This window comes from Pelodiscus sinensis, chromosome 21 (assembly GCF_049634645.1).
Source record: "Pelodiscus sinensis isolate JC-2024 chromosome 21, ASM4963464v1, whole genome shotgun sequence".
In the NCBI taxonomy this organism is placed as follows: Eukaryota; Metazoa; Chordata; order Testudines; family Trionychidae; genus Pelodiscus; species Pelodiscus sinensis.
This window is the reverse complement of record NC_134731.1, coordinates 13,119,117-13,138,950: the sequence shown is the minus strand read 5'-3', so window position 1 is coordinate 13,138,950 and position 19,834 is coordinate 13,119,117. Positions and strand designations below refer to the sequence as shown.

Genomic DNA, 19,834 nt, shown 5'->3' with positions numbered 1-19,834 from the left:
CTAGTAGGCAGTAAGAATGAGAAGAAGGAACCCTTTTCCTAATTAGCAGTGAACAACTCTTAAATTTGTAGCCATTTAAATAGGGAAGGACACACAGAGGCGGACACTAATAGCTTTTTCCTTCATTTATAACCCAGTTTCCATCCTTCATCACTTGCTTTTTGAAGCACTTGGTGCCCCTGAAGAACATCCAAGAGAGGATAGAATTTGCATTCCTCAGCAGACTCCAAGAACATCTTTGCTTTTGTAGCCATAAAGCTCTGGTCTCGTCTTTATTTATTTTTGTTTTATATTAAAAACACAGCTAACTGCTACTGGCATATCATCTTGGAAGATACTCTCTTGGCAGCCCTGTGAGGTTTCTTCTTTTCAGTGCTTCTTCCACTGTCAGGATGTATTTGTTGATAAGATCTTTCATTTCCTGGGTGAACGGCTCAAAATCCTTCTGCCTAGCACCTGACCGCTTGAAATTCCCATCTCTGTTGTTTTCGACACAGAGCAGTCGGTCCTCTGTCACTGTCATGTTTAAGAATTCCACCATTTCTTTCAGCTTGGGGATGAGATTCTGTTTTAAGTCTTCATAGTGAACAACAAGAAGATGCTTTCCATATTTTAACCAGTCTATGACGTGAGAGGCCCACCATGAGGCGTAGCTGTTTACAAAGTCTGGCCATTCTAAACATTGGGGAAAAGAGATGGGGAAGGAGAAATATTAGATGATCCAACCCACACTATGTTTTAATAATTTCCTAGTCTCCTGGGGCAGCAGCAGAATGAGGCCAAACCAGATCTTGCTGAAGGCCCAGCAAAATTACAAACTGAAGTAGTATTTTTCCTGCTTGCTAGGGACAGCTGACTTCTTTTTGCCTACGTTTGACTTAAAGCTGGTGAGATTTTTTTTAAAAAAATGTTGATAATTCAATGCATATTTTTCCATGCAAAATGTTAATTTTTTTAGTGGAAAATGTTCATTGTTCTTAAAAATGAGTAATCTTGTGGCACCTTAGGCTATGTCTACACTACCAGATTATTTCAAAATAAGCTTATTTCTCTTCACAAGCAGAAGTTATTATTTTGAAATTGCCAGCCCCTTGTTTTGAAATAACAGGCTTTGTAGTGTGCATGCTCTCCTTGTTATTTTGAAATAAGGGCAGTTATTTAGACAGGCCAATACAGACTAGCAAAAATATATATAGTATCAGGGGTATCATGAGCTTTCATGGACAAAACCCACTTCCTTAGATGAGCTCATGGGTTTTGCCCAAGAAAACTCATGATACTATATATTTTCTGTTAGTTTCTAAGGTGCCACAGGACTGCTCGTTGTTTTTAAAGTTACAGACTAACACAGCTACCCCTCTGAGTGTTTTTAAAATCAGCTCTAGTTTAAACCCACACTAAATCTTGTGTGTTTGGTTGGAATGTGAAAGTTGCTGAGTTTGTGTGGTGTTTAGAAAACTCACTGAAAAACAGAGGCAGAGAAGGGACGTGTTGCTGCGTGGGGGGAGGAAATCTACAAAAGATTTTCATAAATGAAAGGATAATTATGATCATCTAGTCTGACATCCTGTACAACCTAGGATTTCACTGAATTAATTCTGCTTGAACAAGAAAGCCTGTGCCAAAGTCTTCACAAGTAGTACATTGAGAGAAAGTCTACACTACAAGGCTACGTCTACACTGGCATGATTTTCCGGAAATGCTTTTAACGGAAAAGTTTTCCGTTAAAAGCATTTTCGGAAAAGCATGTATAGATTGGCAGGATGCTTTTCTGGATCGGGGCTTTTTTGCGGAAAACAGTACTGTGCTGTCTACACTGGCCCTTTTGCGCAGTCTTTCGGAAAAAGACTTTTGCCCAAATGGGAGCAGCATAGTAATTCCAGAAAATCACTGACGATCTTACATGAGATCGTCAGTGCTTTTCCGGAAATTCAAGCGGCCAGTGTAGACAGCTGGCAAGTTTTTCCGGAAAAGTGGCTGATTTTCCGGAAAAACTTGCCAGTCTAGACATAGCCCAAGAGTATTTCAAAATAAGTTACTTTGGAATAATAACTCCCAAAATAACTATTTTGAAATAGCGTGCCCAAACTCCAGGGAAGCCTTGAAATTAGTCCGGGACAGGCTCCCCTAATGTGGATGTATTACCTCAGTTTGGAGCCCGAGGAAGCACTGGGGAGTAATTCATTTGAATGGCCCTGGAGAGAAACTATTAGCACCAGTGTAGCATCCACACTACAGTTATTTTGTAATAGCAATTTCAAAATAAGTGTTATTCCTCATTAAATGAGAGTTTTGAAATAAGAACCCCGTTTTTGAAAATTTTTTGAAATAACGGGCTCGCAGTATGGAGGCTCGCCTTGTTATTTCAATGTAACTCTGTGGTGTAGACATGCCCTGATAGTTTGCAACCACTGGGCTGTGTCTAGACTGGCAAGTTTTTCCGGAAAAACTTGCCAGCTGTCTACACTGGCCGCTTGAATTTCCACAAGAACACTGACTTCCTACTGTCTGAAATCAGTGCTTCTTGCGGAAATGCCATGCTGCTCCCATTCGGGCAAAAGTCCTTTTGTGCAAAAGGGCCAGTGTAGACAGTTCAGATTTGTTTTCCGCAAAAAAGCCCCAATCGCGAAAATGGCGATCGGGGCTTTTTTGCGCAAAAGCGTGTCTAGATTGGCACGGACGCTTTTCCGCAAGAAGTACTTTTCCGGAAAAGCGTCCGTGCCAATCTAGATGCTCTTTTCCGCAAATGCTTTTAACGGAAGACTTTTCCGTTAAAAGCATTTCCGGAAAATCATGCCAGTCTAGACGTAGCCCTGGTGTAAACCTGCAGCACAGTTGCTGCAAAGAGAGGAGTGATTCTAATGAAAACGGCACTGGACTGGAAGTCACAAGATATGTAATCTAATTCCAGTTCTACCACTGATGTGTCTCCTTTTTAGGCATCTCTTTCACCCAACTCCTCCACTCTATTCCTATCCTTTGTCTTGTTTGTGAGATTGGAATCTCTGTTGTTCCTTACTATGTGTTTGTCCAGCACCTAGCATAAGGATCTCCAATCTCTGGGTACTACACTGTTGTAACCTCCTCCTCTTCCCCCTCAAAAAAGTGTTTGTGCAGTTTGCCCTTCCCTAATTCTAATGCTTAGGAGCTCTAAATGGAGAAGCCCTTGCTGACTTCTTTAGTATTGTATTTAGCATGAAGGCAGCAGTGCATTCAGGGGAGCATTTAAAGCTCTCATTTGCTTTGCTAATTGAAAAGAAAAAGCAGACTGCGGTGGGTGCATTTTTAAACATGTTCAGGAGGTTTGAGTAACAGTCAACAAGTCTGATTGTTACTAATCTGTGCTACAGTAATGTCTGTAAAATGCATAAAAACGGACCCCAGCAAATCCTGTTCCATCGTATCCTTGATCTGAAACTAATCCCTTTAATCGCCCTGACCTGTTAGATATGGTGGGGTCAGCACACCGCCTGGTTACATGGGTTGTGTGCAGAGTTTCTCTGCAAAGAGAAATTCACTCTGCCATGCTGTTTCCTCATTGCAGTTGCTAGAAAATCAGCCTTCTGCTGGGCTCCCTTCCACTGACTGTTGGAGACGAACCACCTCCAGAATTCAGGTCTGAGGTTTCTAGGGCCTCCTTCAGCTCAAGGGCCTGATGCAAAGTTCATTAACCTCAATGGCAAAACTCTCATGGACTTGAGTGAGCGTTGGGTCAGGCCCTCACTGCATTGCTCTACCAACAACACCTGTAGCAAGTAATCACAATTTCATACCTGTGTGTGGGGGTAGGAGGGAGGGAGGGCACACCAGCTATGGGGAGCCATGTAACCTCCCCATATGACCCTTCCACATGACTCTTCCCCACCCCCATCCCTGGACTTCTATCTTCCCCTCCCCATCCCATGTTACCTGGGGGACAGGGGGCTGGTGGTGGTACAGCGGCGGTACATTTTATGCTCCTTTCCCTGTGGCCCTTCCCAGCAGGGTAAGGAACAGAACCCTCAGCCCCTGCCTCTCCACAGAGCTGCCCTGCTTGTGGGGGAGGAAGGGCGGGGAATTCTGCTCCTTCCCCCACTGGGAGGGGCCATGTGGAAAGGAGCAAAACTGCCAGCAGCTCCTCCGGCTGCCACAACACTCCCAGCCCTGCACCCCAGGCTCCAGCCCTGTACACGGAGCTGCAGCTGTGCAGTGGAGGGGTTGGGGATGGCTGGCAGAGGGTCTTTCTGGTACTCCATACCAGCTAAAAATAACTCACTGTTGTGGCGTACTGGCCATGCTGGCCCATTTGCACTACGGATCACACCCTACTGTCAAACCTTTTGAAGTCAATTTTAGGCACCCATTGAGTAGCAATGGCTCGGCCTGTTACCTTTACTCTTCCAGTTCCTATCTGTTGCATATCCCAGGTGGCCCGCGCACTTCCTGTTGAATTCCGCCATTAGCGATTTGTATGGGTTCCGTATCAGCAAGATGGCAGAGTCAAACATTTCAATCTCTCTTTTGCCACTTTCATGTGTTTTCACACAGATCGTCCTTCTGCTTCGCCAGTGGTCTTTTTCTCCTTTAAAGCCTGTTTTTTTTTTAAAAAAAATAGGAGGGATTCATTGTTTGTCATGCAGGTTTCTTATTGTAAACAAGATCCTCTAATGGGCTGTGTCTAGATTGGCATGATTTTCCAGAAATGCTTTTAACGGAAAAGTTTTCCGTTAAAAGCATTTTCGGAACAGAGCGTCTAGATTGGCACGGATGCTTTTCCGCAAAAGCACTTTTTGCGGAAAAGCGTCCATGCCAATCTAAACGCACTTTTCCAAAAAAAGCCCCGATCGCCATTTTCGCGATTGGGGCTTTTTTGCAGAAAACAAATCTGAGCTGTCTACACTGGCCCTTTTGTGCAAAAGCTTTGCTCAAAAGGGACTTTTGCCTGAACAGGAGCAGAATAGTATTTCCGCAAGAAGCACTGATTTCGTACAGTAGGAAGTCAGTGCTTTTGCGGAAATTCAAGCGGCCAGTGTAGACAGCTGGCAAGTTTTTTTGGAAAAGCGGCTGATTTTCCGGAAAAACTGGCCAGTCTAGACACAGCCATGGTGTAAAATTCTAACTACAACAAGAGATGAAGTAACTTAGAAGAGTGGGCTAGGAGTCAGGATGTCTGAAATGCTATTCTTGATTTTCTCAATGACCAACTATGTGACCATATTAACTCTTAATTTTAGTTGGCCAGTAAGATCTTTGGTGCAGGGACCACCTTTTTTCCCCTGGATTTGTATAGCTCCTAGATCAATAGGACCCTGGACTTTGACTGGGACTCCCAGGCGCTACCACAATATTAATAATTGTAAATGAATTATATTTGGGTGGCCAGGAATTACTGGAAGCAATCACAGAGTGGAAGCAATCTCAGAATAGTTAGCAATTATCTTCAAGAACTCATGGAGGATAAGTAGACCCCAAAGAAGAGAAGAAAGGTTCTGTGTTTGCCAATCTGTAAAAAGGGGAGCAAAGGGAGCCCAGGGAATAATAAACCACTCAGCCTAACTTTGATAATTGGAAAGATACCGGAACAAATTATTCAACAATTTATCAGCATCTAGAAGATCATATGGCTATAAAGGACAGTCAACCAGGACTTGACAAGAACAAATCATGCCAAGCCAACCTAATTTTCCTCTTTGAAAGGATTACTGGCCTAGTGGATGGGGGGAAGTAGTAGCCATCATGTCTTGATTTTTGTAAGGCTTTTGACACAGTCCCACATAACATTCTCATAAGCAAATTAAGGAAATGTGGTCTAGATAGAATTACTACAAGACAGATGTGAAATTGCATGAAAGATAGTACTTAAAGAGTAATTGTCACTTATTCATATATCCGGTGGGGTCCTACAAGAGTCAGTTTTGGTTCCTGACTAGTGAGGCCTCAGCTGGAGATGTTCAGGGCAGGAGTAAAGAAAACAGGGATCAATTGGTCTCCAAATTCACTGAAGTCTGGACAAGCAGTAATGGGCTTAACATGCAGAAAGGGAGATGTAGGTTAAATATTAGGAAAAACTTTCCAATGATATGGGCAGTTAAGCTCTGAAAGAGGATTCCAAGGGAGTTCATGGAATCCCCATTACTGGAAATTTTTAAGAACAGGTTGGATAAACACCCTGAAGGAAAGATCTAGGTAAACTTGATCCTGCCTCAGTACAGAAATCAGGACTTGATGATTTCTCCAGGTCCCTTCCAGAGCTACATTTCTGTCATTCTATGATTTTCTTACATGATCCATTATTTTTGGGTGCCCAACTTGAGACACCTTATAGAAGCCTGATTTTAAGAGGGCAAGTGCTCTCAAAAAATCAGAACCCTTTAACTTGTCTCTCACTGGGCCCACAGCCACAAGTCAGTTTAGAAAATCTTGACCCAAATTCTTGAGGTGCCTTTGAAAATCTGAGCCTAAGAATCTAGCTCACTTTTTATTTACAAAATTCTTTATGGGCCAATTCTGAGGGTGCAGTGGGGCGGGGAGGGAGAGAGAAAGAGGCGAGTGTGTGTGTGTGTGTGTGTGTGTGTGTGTGTGTGTGTGTGTGTGTGTGTGTGTGTAAGAGAAAGAGAAAGATGGGGGTTAGGGACATAGACACACACAGAGAGAGATACAAGGATAATAATAATCAATTCTTAAATTTGCATAGTTTACCTAATGTGACCCCACAAATCAGAGCAAGATTTTACAAATGAAAATTTTTGTGCATCAGTTTACATATGCTATTCAACCAGTCTCTGCACGCTGTACAATATGTTTGAAAGGTAGGACAAGAAGTAATACACTCACATTCCAAAGCGATGTTTCCATTTTAGCATGGATGTTTATAACAAAGAGACTTATTCATTCCAGAGACAAATGTCAAGACAAGTAAATAAACATTCATGTTTCAAGATGATTTCAGGTTTTCATGTGTCTCTGACAATACCTTTGTTATAGAGGGTTCCATCAAAGTAATAGCTTCCAGTGTAGTATCCAGTGGCGTGTTCAATTAAATGGCGAGCCCAGGTATTACCAGCCCCAGGAAAACTAGACAAAGCAACAAACACTTTGGATTTGGTAGTGAGGAATTTCCTATCTGTGCATCGGGTGTCTGTAAGTACAGAAGATATTTCATTTTAAGCTTAGCAGCTTCTTAATACATTTTACTGACAGCTACTGATTACAAGGTTTAATGCTTTCATCTTCTATTTATATCCTAGGATATCAGTTTCAGTCCAGTTGTGATTCAGATACTTAAAATTAATTCAGCCTTAAGAGAACCGAGTTTATTCTTGGAGGAGACAAAATCCTTTCAAGAAATTGACGTCATGTTAGGCAGTGCTTCATTATTAGAACTGCAATGAATTATTGTGCCTACCTACAGGTTCTGATAAAGCCCCTTGATGTATGTTTAACAGCTATTTGCGTGGCAGGCTGGCCATTCACTGAAGCCTGAATATGCCAAGTAGATTTGCAAATCAAGTGTCTTATGGGAAACCCCTCCTGCTACAATGAGTCAGAGTTCAATGCAACCTCTTAAGCTGGGATTTTCAAAAGTAAAGCAACATTCCATGCTTTTAAAGCCCTGCATGGTTGCCAAAATATTGCAAACAGAAGACAGATTACATGTGCTGTTTTAAAAATAGAATTGCCATGAATGTGAGCCAAAATCATTCTCTTTGTACCTCTAAAAAGGCCATTTCTGACTAGGGTGTGTCTGTTTACAGAATAATCCACTGATTTCCATACAGACAGAAAACATGGAGGTACATTTTGGGGGAGGGGCGAGGAATCAGGAACCCCTCTTGCAAAGAAGCATCCCTAAAAAAAAAGGGTGTGAAACAGCGATGGGCAACCTAGGCTAGTGAGTAGGCTGCACGGCTGGCCTCTTTCATCTCAATGAGCTGCAAGTTCATTTGTAACAAAGTCTCCCAAGATTGGGCAACTCTGCTAAGTACGCGTGTGTACCTAGAATTTGCGGGGTGTGCTGATTGACCCTGTAACAGTGCTCTGACTGGCTGCAGAGGGAGCGCACGGCTTTCATGGTCAATATTATGCACAATCAGCACCCACCTCATGTCCTGGCTTGATATGCATGTCACTTTAGTAATAACGATAGGAAAAAACTTGATACAAATGACAACCAGTGGAATCTGGCAACCTTGTGTCAACGAAATGTCTCGCGGGCCGCACATAGAACCCCGATAGGCCACAAAAGGCCCTTGGACTGCAGGTTGCCCACCCCTGCTGTAGAAGGTCAGGTCAGCCGACTAGTGGGAGCTTTTGTCATGCAAAAGAAGGCCTCAAACCCTGACCATGTATAGCTTAAATGAAATGGACTTGACTCTAAAACAGAGAGGGGTGGGCTCACAGTTCTTGTCTCCCATTATATTTCAGAATCTGGATGGGCATCTTACACTGTGGAACTGATTAGAATAGTTTAATGGCATTGCCCAGGGCATTACCCACAGTGGGTTTTGAGAGCCCTGGAATCTAGTCCCATTTCCACCACTGGCCTGTTGGGTGACCTTGGGACAATCACTTTGCTCCTCCATGCCCATTTCTGCATCTGTAACACAGGGATAATAATGCTGACCTCTGCAAAGGACTTCGAGCTGTACTGGTGAAAAGTGCTTGCCGAGAGCTTGGTATTCTATACGTATACCTATTAACGCCTGCCTCACCTCAGAGGGGGGAATGAAGATAACCCATGAAGGGTCATCCCTAATGAACAAAACAAAGAAATGTTGCATATTGCTCCTTATCACAGCGCATGCAATGCCAGCCATCTAAAAGTCGCCGTGGAAGAATGCCGGCATGTGATTCCACCTGGCGGGTGTCCCAGTAGCCCTCCACAACATGACTGATTTCTAAAATCAAACTACATTTTGAAGGATTCACAGTTCATATTTGGAGCCCCAATCCTGGCCAGGCTGAAGTTAATGGGAAAATTCCCTGCTTGAACTCCTGGATTCCTACCCAAATTAATTTGAACTTCCAAGCATCTTGACACATGTACAGTGAAACCTCTGGATTTTCAAAGCCATTCAGAGGGCTGAAGTCCATTAGGTGCATGCACCAGTGAATGCGCAGAAGTGGGCCTACTTTGAGTCTGACCTATAGTGGTGAAAATGAGCTGTGAGCAGAAGTTTAGGCCTCTGTCCAGGAGGAGTCTTAGAGCTCTGCTCAACTTCATGCATGTCCCTCTGAGATCAGTGAAATTACTCAGAGACTTAAGTGTGCCGTTAAGTTGAAGTGATTTGCTGGATTGAGGCCTTACTGTCAATGTGACCAACCTACTTCTAGATGGGGGTGTGGATTTAGAGGAAGATGCCTAAAGTAAATTAGACATGCTGGTAACACTTGGTTTTAATGCAGCTGTAACTGCAGTATGTATGAGCCAGAAAGAGCATGGTTTATGGTTTAATCACAGAACTAGACACGTAGGTTCTGTTTTTGATAGTCACGTAGCTGTTTGGCTCCGAGAAACGGGGTGTGTGGGACTGGGTTCAGTGTGCAGGTGGTGGTGTGGGTCCATGATATACAGGATATCTCACTGGATGCTCTGGTTTGTAAATCATTGTTTGTAAAAAGTCTTTGAAAGTCTCCTTTCAGGTTTATTGACCTATAGCACATTATCAATGTCGTTCAATACAGGGTGCAGGAAAAGTGCTTAATTGTGTCATTTGAAAAATCTAAAGCCCATAAAACTGCCCATGAATTTCCAAAAGCCACTATTTATTATGTCATACCCCAAATCCCTTGTCTTTCTTGCATGACTATTTTACTCTTGTAAACATCACATATAAAATATTTATTTTGTGTTAATTACTAAACAACAAGTATATATGTGTATATAAAACAGAATCATATATAGAATCATTATATAGAATCATATAATCATAGGGGATGTCTAGACTACATGGTTCTGTCGACGGAGCCATGTAGATGAGTTTACTAGACATAGGAAAATGAAGCGATGATTGAAATAATCACTGCTTCGTTTACATCAAAATGGCCGCCTCGCTGTGCCGATCCGCTGTTTGGTGGCACAGCGAGGCAGTCTGGATGCGCCACGGTTGACAAGGGAAGCCTTTGTTGACCGCTCCAGTAAACCTCATTTCACGAGGCATACCGGAGCGGTTGACAAAGGCTTCCCTTGTCGACTGTGGCATGTCCAGACTGCCCTGCTGTGAAGCCAAACAGCTGATCGGCACAGCGCGGCGGACATTTTGATGTAAATGAGGCAGCGATTATTTAAATCACTGCTTCATTTTCCTATGTCTAGTAAACTCATCTACGTGGCTCCGTCGACAGAGCCATGTAGTCTAGACATACCCATAGTGTTGGAAGGGACCTCAGGAAGTCATGAGTCCAACCCCTTGCTAAAAGCAGGACCAGTCACAACTAAATCATCCCAGACAGGGCATTGTCCAGACAGGATTTAAATGTTTAGGGATGGAGACTCTGTCACCTCACTGGTTATCACTACCCTCCTAGGGAAATTGTTTTGCTTAATAGCCAACCTAGACCTCCGCCACTGAAGCTTGAAACCATTGCTCCTCCTCCTATCATCTGTCACCACTGAAAACAACCTTTCTCCATCTTCTTTGGACTCCCCCTCCCTTCAGGTGGCTGAAGGCTGCTATCAAATCCCTCCTCACTCTTCTCTTCCATGGATTAAATAAGCCCAAATCCCTCAGCCTCTCCTCATAAGTCATGTGCTCCAGCCTCTTAATTATTTTTGTTGCCCTCCACTGGACTTTCTCTATGTTATTTTTCTATGTTTGGGTTACTTAACACATACATTTATATACACATATGCAGCAAAGAATCCTACAGAAATTTTATTTACCACTAAAATGCTGGCATCTCCAGGGTAGAAAACACTCCATTTTTCAACTGGTCCTAACAAAATCAGATATCAGTGTAGCAAAGGAAGTGAAAGACTACCACATACAAATGAAAAAGCAGGAGGAATTTTGGTCTAGATAGTCTGAAAAGATTCAAACCAGAATGTGGCCTGGCCATGAGAGCAAACACCATTTTGGCTGAATGTTCACCTGGTAGAAGTGGGCATAGCTTCATTGCCTTTAGACGCCTCTTGTTGAGTTGCAGCATTTACCTTGTACTGGAGTCTGATAGACTTGATAGTAATTCTCGTCTCTTGGCACCTCAGCCACACTACTGACGTTCTGCTGCCTGCTGCAAAACAACCTGTCCACGCTGTCATGAAGAGTGAAATGCATTGTGGGATAGCCACAGTAGCATTCTGGCCCTCCAATGACTGCCAAGGGAAATTCCTATCCAAGAGAGAAAACAGATCAGAATGCAAATGCCATGGCATGAACAAACTTAAGAGGATGCTTCTAATACAAAAGCAAAAATATATCTTCAAAGGGAACACTGTCAGGATCAAAGTGATATTTATTTTCATTGAAGAAAATCTCATACCTGTATCACTATTGGACCTGTTGCCCATTTCTTGAGGCAATTTTTTGAGTCTTTATCTGATTGTTTGGCTCAGAACTTAACAATTCAAAACAGTTTTTATCTATTACTAACATGGAATTTAAAAACAATGAGCAGACCTGTGGCACCTTACCGACTAACAAATATATCACGAGCTTTCATGGGTAAATCCCACTTCATTAGATGAGTTGGAGTGAAAATTATAGACTCCAGAGTATACATAACAGGAAAAGCAGTTACCTGTCAATTGTAGGACCAGTGTTAATGATAATTGAATAAGGCTGGATGTGTCCCCTTAATAGATTCTGATGTGTAAATGAGTTTATCAAAGGCAGGGGAAATTGCCTATGTAGTGAGTGAATCAGTTAATGTTTTTATTGAAGCCCAAGTTGATAGTGTCGCAGCTATAAGTGAATTCCAGTTCAGCAGTCTCCCTCTGTAATTGAGTGATAAAATTCCTTTGAAGAAGAATGTCTAGTTTTAAATTCATTATTGAATGTCCAGGGAAGTTAAAAAGTTCCCCTATAGATTTCTGGGTGTTACCATTCCTGATGTCTGATTGGCATCCCTTAATCCTTTATCACAGAGACTCTCCAGTTTGGCCAATATACATGGAATTTAAGCACAGAAGAAACCTCTGTGATCAACCTCTGTACCTTTCTATGGAACACAGACCATAGAATTCCATCTGAGAACTCCTGCGTGGAGGATTTGTTATTCTTTGCTATAAAAGTCAACATTCCTAATCACAATAATTTAAAGACGCCAAAGGCCAACTCTTCAGGTGTTGTAAATAAACATAGCTACATCGACATCAGCAACTTTATTCTGATTTTCAGCTGCTGAGGATGTAGTCCAGACTAAGAACAAAACTGAATACCGTATATACTCGAGTATAAGCCGAGTTTTTCAGCACATTTTTTGTGCTGAAAAATGCCCCCCTCGGCTTATACTCGAGTCAGCGTCTCGAGAACTGAGGCAGGCGGGCTCAGCGCGTCTCTGCCGCCGGCCGGGTCTAGCCTCGTGAGCCCGGAGCTCCGGCCCCGGTAACCGAGGCGCTCGGGGCGGGCGGCGCTGCCGGGAGCGGGCTGGGCTCCGTGTGTCGGGGGCCGTCGCTGCGTGGGGCACTCGGAGCCTCTGCCGGCCGCTTGGGTTGCGGGTGCGCCCACAGGTGCTGCTCGGAGCCAGCGGCCTCGCCCAGGGGCCACCGGCAGGGAGGCTCGGGGAGCAGCCGAGAGGGGCTCTGGCCTGGGAAAGGTCCGGGCGGGGGCGGCGGGGGTTGAGCTGGTTGGGCCGAGTGTCCGAGCGTCTGTTCCCGTGTGTGACTGGTGCTGGCGCTAGGCGCTTTCTTGCAGGCGGCCCTTCAAGAGCTCATTGGATTGGCGGGAGGACTTTGATCGGGAGTTACGGTATTTTTGATACCATATTGTTTTTGTTGACCCCCTTTTCCACTTACAGAGCTAGGTTATTGTTTTTCTTTGAAATAAATATTCATGTAATTTTATTGGTATCTATCTTCATTTTTTACATTTACCAGTAGCTGCCTCATTTCCTACCCTAGGCTTATACTCGAGTCAATATTTTTTCCCAGTTCTTTGTGGTAAAATTAGGTGCCTCGGCTTATATTCGGGTCGGCTTATACTCGAGTATATACGGTAATTGCCAGGATAGCGCCCACAGAGAGGAAAAGGGCTTTGGACTTCAAGAATTCTGTTTTCAGGAAAGGGAACCAGGGAAAAAGCAGAGATTTAGATGAATGAAATGCCCAATACATTTACAAAAACAATGGAAGTCCACAAAGAACTGAATATCTCCTCCTCTGACTCATTCACAAATGGGAGTGCCCAAACAGTGTTTATTTTGTATAGCTTTCAGAGGGAATCTCCCAAACTGATGAATCATGAGCAGAAAACAGTCATTTAAAAACAAAGCCAATCAGTTTTACACCAAACACTGTTAAAAATATAGTAGGAAGCAATGTTTACACTATTGTAGACAAAGAGACTGAAGTAACAGCACATATGGACCTCTAGCAGGGTTTCCAAAGCCAGTGGAAAATTTATAGTACCATATGCACAGCAAAAGGCAGACACTCAGGGCACGTCTACACTATGCAGAAGAGCGATATTGCTATGGTCGATCTTCTTAGGATCAATTTAGCGAATTATGAGGAGTAAGGCAAGCCAACAGGAGCATTTGGTCCTGTCGGCCTTCTACCGGGTAGACGGTGCAGAAATGGGATTTAAGATATGTCGACCCTGGCTATGTAACTAATGTAAATGGAGTTGCAGATTTTAATTTGACCTTCTGCTGTAGTGTAGACCAGACCTAAGGGTGAATTAAAGAGTTACCACCCACTTCCCTTGTGTCTTGGGCTACATCTGTAATTAAAACTCTACAGCAGCACAGTTCACAGTCGGCTTGCTGCAGCACTTGGTGTAGACACTGCAGTGATGGGAGAGGTTCTCCTATTGGTGTCCATAATCTGTCTCCCCTGTCCGACAACAGCTAGATTGATGGAAGAGTTCTTCCTTTGATCAAGCACTGTCTACACTAGGGGTTAGGTCAGCTTCACCATAGCATACTAAACTGGAAGTTTAGAAAAAAGGAGACTGAGGGGGGATATGATAGAGGTCTATAAAATCATGAATGGTGTGGAGAGGGCGAATAAAGAAAAGTTATTTATTAGTTCCCTAAATAGAAGAACTAGAGGTCACCAAATGAAATTAATGGGTAGCAGGTTTAAAACTAATAAAAGAAAGTTCTTCTTCACACAGCGTGTAGTCAACCTGTGGAACTCCTTGCCAGAGGAGGCTGTGAAGGCTAGGACTATAATAGAGTTTAAAGAGAAGCTAGATAATTTCATGGAGGTTAGGTCCATAAAAGGCTATTAGCCAGCGGATAAAATGGTGTCCTTGGCCTCTGTTTGTCAGAGGCTGGAGAGAGATGGCAGGAGACAAATCGCTTGATCATTGTCTTCGGTCCACCCTCTCTGGGGCACCTGGTGCTGGCCACTGTCGGTAGACAGGATACTGGGCTAGAAGGATCTTTGGTCTGACCCAGTACGGCCGTTCTTATGTTCTTATGTTCTTATGACCAACCATTCAAATCAATACTTGACACTGCAATATTACTTTATGGGTCTCTTAAAGTATATTTACTAGAGCAGGGTGACAAAGGCAAGATGAGTAGGGGAACACCTTGTTTGTGAATCCCATTGGGGCTTACAGTGAGTTAAGTATTGAGCTGCTTGATAGTCAGGACTTAGGTGACTGCACGTGATCAGCTATTGAAATGTAGGCAACTTGGGGATTTCATTGTTAGAGACCTAAGCACTGAGGGTGAGATTCAGAAGAGGGACTAAGTCAAACATTTAGGTACCACAGGCATTTACAAAACTCCTGCTCAGCTGCTGTCTAGCCCTATGAGCACCTAAACACCACAGACTCCTAAATCATTTTGAAAAATGGGGCTGTGATACCTAGGTCACTGGGACATTTTTGAAAATATGAGACTATATCGACCACATGGGTCAAAACCTACCATGTTGCTATCCGAGCATGACTTTGGATACAGAAAATTAAACAAAACCTCCAGATACCGGGAACCAGATTTTCAAGAGTTCAGACAAGATTGTAATTGAGGGCAGATTTTCACAGGAGCTCAGCTCCTACTTTGAAAGCAAAAGAAGGGTCAGATTTTCAAAAGTTCTCAGCCCGCAGGAGTTCCTGGTGTGATGTTTATGTACAACATTTTCAAGAATTCAGGTCTTTGAGAACCTGTTCCTTGCTGTCGGAGCTGAGCACCTAAACAGTCTGTTCGAAATCTGGACTTGATGTCTCCTTTCACTTAGATGCGACAGCACCTCTTGGTTTGGATTCAACGTTCAAACAAGCCCTTAGACTTCAACGTGGTTTCTAAAATGAGACAGGCTTTCTTCACTGCACAGACCCAATGGTGCACAGTGATGTTATATTTTACATGTTTTAAGAACGCAGTTTGGCAGAGTTATAAAAACATAATTTCGGACATGTGACTGCAGCAGAAGGATTGGGAGAGCTTGAACAATTAATTGTAAGTGTATGACTCCATTTAAACATCATCCCCGTTTCCTGTCCTTTTAAATATAACATGCTTTTGGACTCTTGTTTACTAAATAACTCCTCCGTCTTGAGCCTGGATATTTTGTTCCCTTTAAAGGCTTTTCTTTTGGCATGCACATTTGGGAAGGAAATGGTAGGAATTTTTATAGAGAGGGACTGCAGTGCAGGAACTGGTGCATAACGTTTGAGGGTAGAGCCATAGGGGTTCTAATCCTGATTCCATCATTTCAATACACCGTGGTAATGTCTGTAAATAACAGCATGGGTGAAATTCTATGCTCTGATTTATAAAGGATGCTAGCCTTGATGTTCATTATGGACTCTTTTTATCCTTACAAGATATAAATCTGTGAAAATTTACTCTGCCCCGTTTGTAAAATGGGTCTAATGCTTGCTGTATAGGGCACTATGAGACAATATTCCTATAATTAGCAAGTGTGATACACTTTGAGATCCTCAGATCACAGGCATTATGAAAAGATAAAACTTCGTATAGTTCAAAAGCTTCAGGGGGTAGCCAAGTTAGTCTGTTACCGAAAAACTTAAAAAACAAGAAATGGTCTGGTAGCACTTTAAAGACTAACAAAACATGTAGATGGTATCATGAGCTTTCATGGGCTGCGGGGGGCGGTGGGGAGATGATCAGAGTTGGTGACATTTTACTGTTGTTCTTTGGCAATGTGCATTGGTAAATTCTGGCTCCTTTTCAGGCTTAGGTTGCCCACTCCTGCTGTAAACGGCTCACCCTCTCTCAAGCGCCCCCTTCTGGCTAAGGACATGTGTCCACAAGCTCCCGCTCCTGTGACTGACTTTGGGAGTGAAGCTCTTTCTTCTGGGTTGCCTAGGATCAGGCTTCGTCTTGCCCTCTTGAGTAGTTTCTGGGGATTGGGAGGACGCAGGCCACCCACTCCTCTGGGTCCCAGCCCAGGGACTTTGTAAATAGCAGTTGTCAGCTGAAATCTTTACTGTTCGCTGCTACTTGCTCCCTGGGCCTGTTCTCCAAGAATCTGTTCCATTCTTTCAGGGCTTTATCTCAGGTTCCTTACAGCACCCTGTCCAGAGCTTTGCAATTCATTGTAGCCCACCCTGGCCAGTCTTCGGTCACTGGACCTGGGCTTCAGCCGGGTCTACAATCCAGCCTACACGCTGAGCTACCCAAGGTGCCACACTGCCTTTCCAGTCAGTCAGTCCCTGCATCTGGGAGTGGAACTGAGAGAGGAACTGCCAGGCCCTGGCCCAGCTGCCTTTTTTAACAGTCTTCCTGAGCTCTGATTGGCTGCAGCAGAAGCAGTTGCTCTTGCTTGCCTGGAGGACTTCTCCTCTGCTCTTTTCCCTGGGGCAGGGTGTGTCAAGGCCACAGACCTCCAGCAGGGGGCTTGGAGCCTAGTCCCCCCCTTCCATCACAGACCCCAGTTTGTCATGTTGAAATCAGTGGGGCTACGTCTACACTGGCGTGATCTTGCACAAAAACTCTTAAGTGCAAGAGTTCTTGCATTAAAGTAGTTGCGCAAGAGAGCGTCTACACTGGCATGTGCTTTTGCGCAAGAGATGTGCTTTTACGCAAGAGCATCCTTGCCAGTGTAGACGCTCTCTTGCGCAAGAAAGCTCTGATGGCCATTTTAACCACAGGGCTTTCTTGCGCAAGAAATTCATGTTGCCTGTCTACACTGGCCTCTTGCGCAAGAACAGTTGCGCAAAAGGGTTTATTCCTGAGCGGGAGCGTCAGAGTTCTGGCACAAGAAGCCCTGATTTCATACATTAGAACTTCAGTTTACTTGCGCAAGAACACGCGGCCAGTGTAGACAGGCAGCAAGTTATTGTGCAAGAGCGGCCGCTTTTGCGTAAGATTGCGCCAGTGTAGACACAGCCTGGGACTAAAGCTGGGGCTTAAAGTTAAACACACGCTCATGTTCTCTTCTGAATAAGCATGTGGTCACTTATGACAGGATGAGCAACCTTAGGCTCAGGGGGCAGGGGCTTGCCTGGATATGGACCCCAAGGCTTTGGAACCCCCTCAGAATTGGGAGCCCGCACTGATGCTCCAGTGCCCCCTCCCCCATTACCGCTCATGGCACTGGAGCACACAAAATTTACTAGGTTAGCCCCTCTCCCTTCCCCCAGGTTCTGATGTGCAAGGGGAATGAGGGGAGTGTCTTTCTCCTCAGCTGGACGCCACATTAGTGAGGGTTTTGGGGTGGTTTTTTTTGTTTTGTTTTTTGGCTTCTTACTTGTGTGAGGACCCCGACTGATTTTTTTGTGTGGGTCAGCAGCTCCTGACCCAAAAATGTTTCCCCACCCTTGACCTATGTGGTTAAAGTGAAGTATGTGGTTAAGTGCTTTGCTGAACCAGGACATATAGAATCAAAATGCCTGAAGCTGAGAGTTGTTTTCCTTTTTGCCATTGAAAAGGGGCGATGTGAGACTTTTAAAGACAGGGTCCCCATAAATGTTTGCATGAAGTGTGGGTGTATTTGCATGTGCACTTTGCAGGGAAGTGAAATGCCCATGATCAAGCATTTATAAGAAGTTCAAAGGGTTGTTCAAGCATACAGAGGGGTCAAATTCCAGAGAATCTATTTGAAAGGCTTGCTAAGCTGCCGCTATCTTTACACGTTTAGCAAATGCCTTTTAAAAATCTTCTTGATTCTCATCTATGCAAGCGCGTGACAAAACTGTTGAGCGGCTTATCTCTTGCTCTTCCCCAGTGCTTACCCTCTGATAAGGAGTCAAATACGATGCGTGCACCATTTGTGCCCAAACTACCAACATTTGCTTACTGAGTGAGATATGAGATTGTCAAAAAGTATTTGCAGATTTGGTCCAAGGGTACAATGGCCCCATTTCTATTCGCAAACAGAGCTGCAGCTTTTCTGCATAGGTCAAATAATAAATTTCCCATTCTAATTTGGCTTGGAATAAAATGTCTCAGCACAACAGCAGCTCTGGAAAGCTTGCAAAAGTAGCAAATATGCCTGATTCTTCATCCTCTGTATTGTTTGCAGCCATTGACACCAACGCAAAGTGAGCGTGAAATGCTGTCACTCTGATCTGGTGCTGTGTGATGGTGAACTACGATCAGAGTTTCAAACTAGTGCATGACCCAAAAAGCCCAGCTCACCTCTGGGTAACATAAGCATCCTTCTGTTCAGACTCCACTGACTTCAGGAGTTATTTCTTATTGCTCTTTCTATAGCTGCAGCTCTGTGCCTTTCTCTACTATCAGTGGAACTCTGGTCTCAGCAAACAAAAGCAAAGCCACATCCTGTGGCTAAACATATCTGCTACAGGTTGAACCTCTCTAGTTCAACACTTTCTGGTCCATCCATGGTCTGGCATGATTTTAGTTAGTAGATGTCCACTTTTCGTGGGTGTGGCCAACTTTCCCACAGTCCCATAAAGTTTGTTTACAGACACAAGTCCTGGCTCTCCAGCTACATCTATACTATGAGTTTTCTTGGCAAAAAATATGATAATGAGGGACTCATTTTCATGAGTCACAATGTCATTTACATAATTTCTGCCAATCCATTTTTGTGCTAGGGATTTTTGCACAAAAACAAGCAGTGCGGAAACCCCCTTTTTCCATAAGATCCTTTTGCCCCAAAAAAGGAGGTATACCCATCTTGTGGAAAATGGGGTTTTTGTGCAAAAAGAAAACATCCACACTGCTTGTTTTTGTGCAAAAACCCCTAGTGCAAAAAAGGATTGGTAGAAAATATGCAAACGAGATTGCAACTCATGCCAATGAGTCCCTCAGTAGCATATTTTTTGCCAAGAAAACTCATAGTGTAGACATAGCCTCGGTGTTCTATGCTGTAACGTAGTTCTGATTTACCCCTATTTGCCTTCTACGAGCCCAGGAAGCAGTGGAAGGGTTGGTAATCCGGCTAGACAATATTGGCATCCGGTGGTTTGACAAATTCTCTGGTTTGGCACTGGTCTGGTCCTGAGAGTGCCAGACTAAAGAAGTTCATCCTGTACTTCCACTACATGTGTCTAAAGAATGGGACAGATTCTAACAATATGCTGTGCGTAAACATCCTTCAGAGAATCCACATCCAGGCAGGGGAAAAGAGGGTGGAAACACTAGATCTTCAGGGAGAAATCTTTCTAAAGGCTTCCAACCAGAGGAGCTATCTGGAGCAGTGCAGGGGTTTCACTGAGTCATGATCTCTTTATGCACCTACTTAACTCGATCCAGATACAGCACCAACATATAAGCCTCCATGTCTGTTATTTGTGCTCCTAACAGG

The 19,834-nt window shown here is 43.8% G+C and overlaps 1 protein-coding gene across 1 annotated transcript in view; it reads right to left on the bottom strand.

Moving 5' to 3' along the window:
* Positions 1 to 259: 259 nt before the first annotated feature.
* WSCD1 (WSC domain containing 1) overlaps positions 260 to 19,834 on the bottom strand; it is a 69,929-nt gene continuing 50,354 nt past the window's right edge. Inside the window, exons 6-9 of the mRNA XM_006138563.4 lie at positions 11,132 to 11,309; positions 6,953 to 7,117; positions 4,370 to 4,570; positions 260 to 675 (exon numbers count right to left, since the gene is read on the bottom strand). Of these exons, the coding sequence (XP_006138625.2) occupies positions 323 to 675; positions 4,370 to 4,570; positions 6,953 to 7,117; positions 11,132 to 11,309 (897 nt within the window). The 3' untranslated portion in view covers positions 260 to 322. The remainder of the gene's footprint in view (positions 676 to 4,369; positions 4,571 to 6,952; positions 7,118 to 11,131; positions 11,310 to 19,834) is intronic.